The 879-nt window shown below is 49.5% G+C and overlaps 1 protein-coding gene across 1 annotated transcript; it reads left to right on the plus strand.

The window, feature by feature from the left end:
- Nucleotides 1-125: 125 nt before the first annotated feature.
- FIBRA_09239 (uncharacterized protein) lies at nucleotides 126-687 on the plus strand (the record flags this gene model as incomplete). Its single annotated transcript, XM_012321558.1, has 2 exons — nucleotides 126-615; nucleotides 656-687. 2 exons carry the CDS (start codon nucleotides 126-128, stop codon nucleotides 685-687), a joined length of 522 nt encoding a protein of 173 aa, XP_012176948.1.
- Between the last annotated feature and the right edge of the window lie 192 nt (nucleotides 688-879).

Consider the following 879-nt stretch of genomic DNA (forward strand, 5'->3'; position numbering starts at 1 on the left):
GGTCTGGGGTCTCTATTTGTCTGTAGTAGTTGGTTTCTTCTGTATTCTGGGCCTGGTCTTTTCTAGAAAAATCCCCTTTTGGCTTTCTCTAATGCCTGCTGAGCGAAACTCCCGGGCAAGAAACAATGAGACTTCTAACCTGGACCTGCGCCGTCACCCTTTGGCTCCTAGGCGCAACAATTCTCCAACGACTGAACCCCAAAGAGCAGCAACCCCTTACCCTTCTTACCTCCAAACTAGAAGAGTGCTTCACAGCTGGAATAATAGAAGTGCCAGTTCCTAGGCATCCCATCCTAAGCTTCCCTTCTCAACAAGAATCTGATGACTCTTCCTTAGAGTTCCTTGAGGAAGGTGGTTTCCGTTATCCGTTTCCCCCCTTTTTGCCAAACGTCACTCATTGGCCCTTCCTTATCCCTGGTCCCCCGGACTCGTCAAATAGCGATGCTGTAGTCCTACACCAATTCCCTGGACCCCTGGATGTCCCCCAGAACTCAGAAGCTACTCCTGGATCTTACCACGTTGCTCCTGCACGGGTTTTTCCATCGTCATCACCTATGAATATCTCGTCATCCCCTAATCCTGACAGTCCCCTCGCTGCCTCAACCGACTCACCAAGTATGCCACCTCTCACCTCGGATGTCTCAGACAATGGTAGCCTTGATCACGCTCCTAATCTACAGCTACTAGCTGATGCCAGCGAATATGTCACGGCCACGGAAGGGTATAGCAGCGATCCACAGGAGTTTATAGTCTACAGCGACAATGTAATTCAACGACCCTCTAACGACGTTACTCGATCCTGGCGATCCATTCCCTTCAACACCTCCACCCTGTTAGTTGAGTGCTTCGCTTTCTATGCTCTTTGTTATTTAAATATCT

This window comes from Fibroporia radiculosa (assembly GCF_000313525.1).
Source record: "Fibroporia radiculosa TFFH 294 genomic supercontigs, scaffold18144, whole genome shotgun sequence".
NCBI classification, from domain to species: Eukaryota; Fungi; Basidiomycota; class Agaricomycetes; order Polyporales; family Fibroporiaceae; genus Fibroporia; species Fibroporia radiculosa.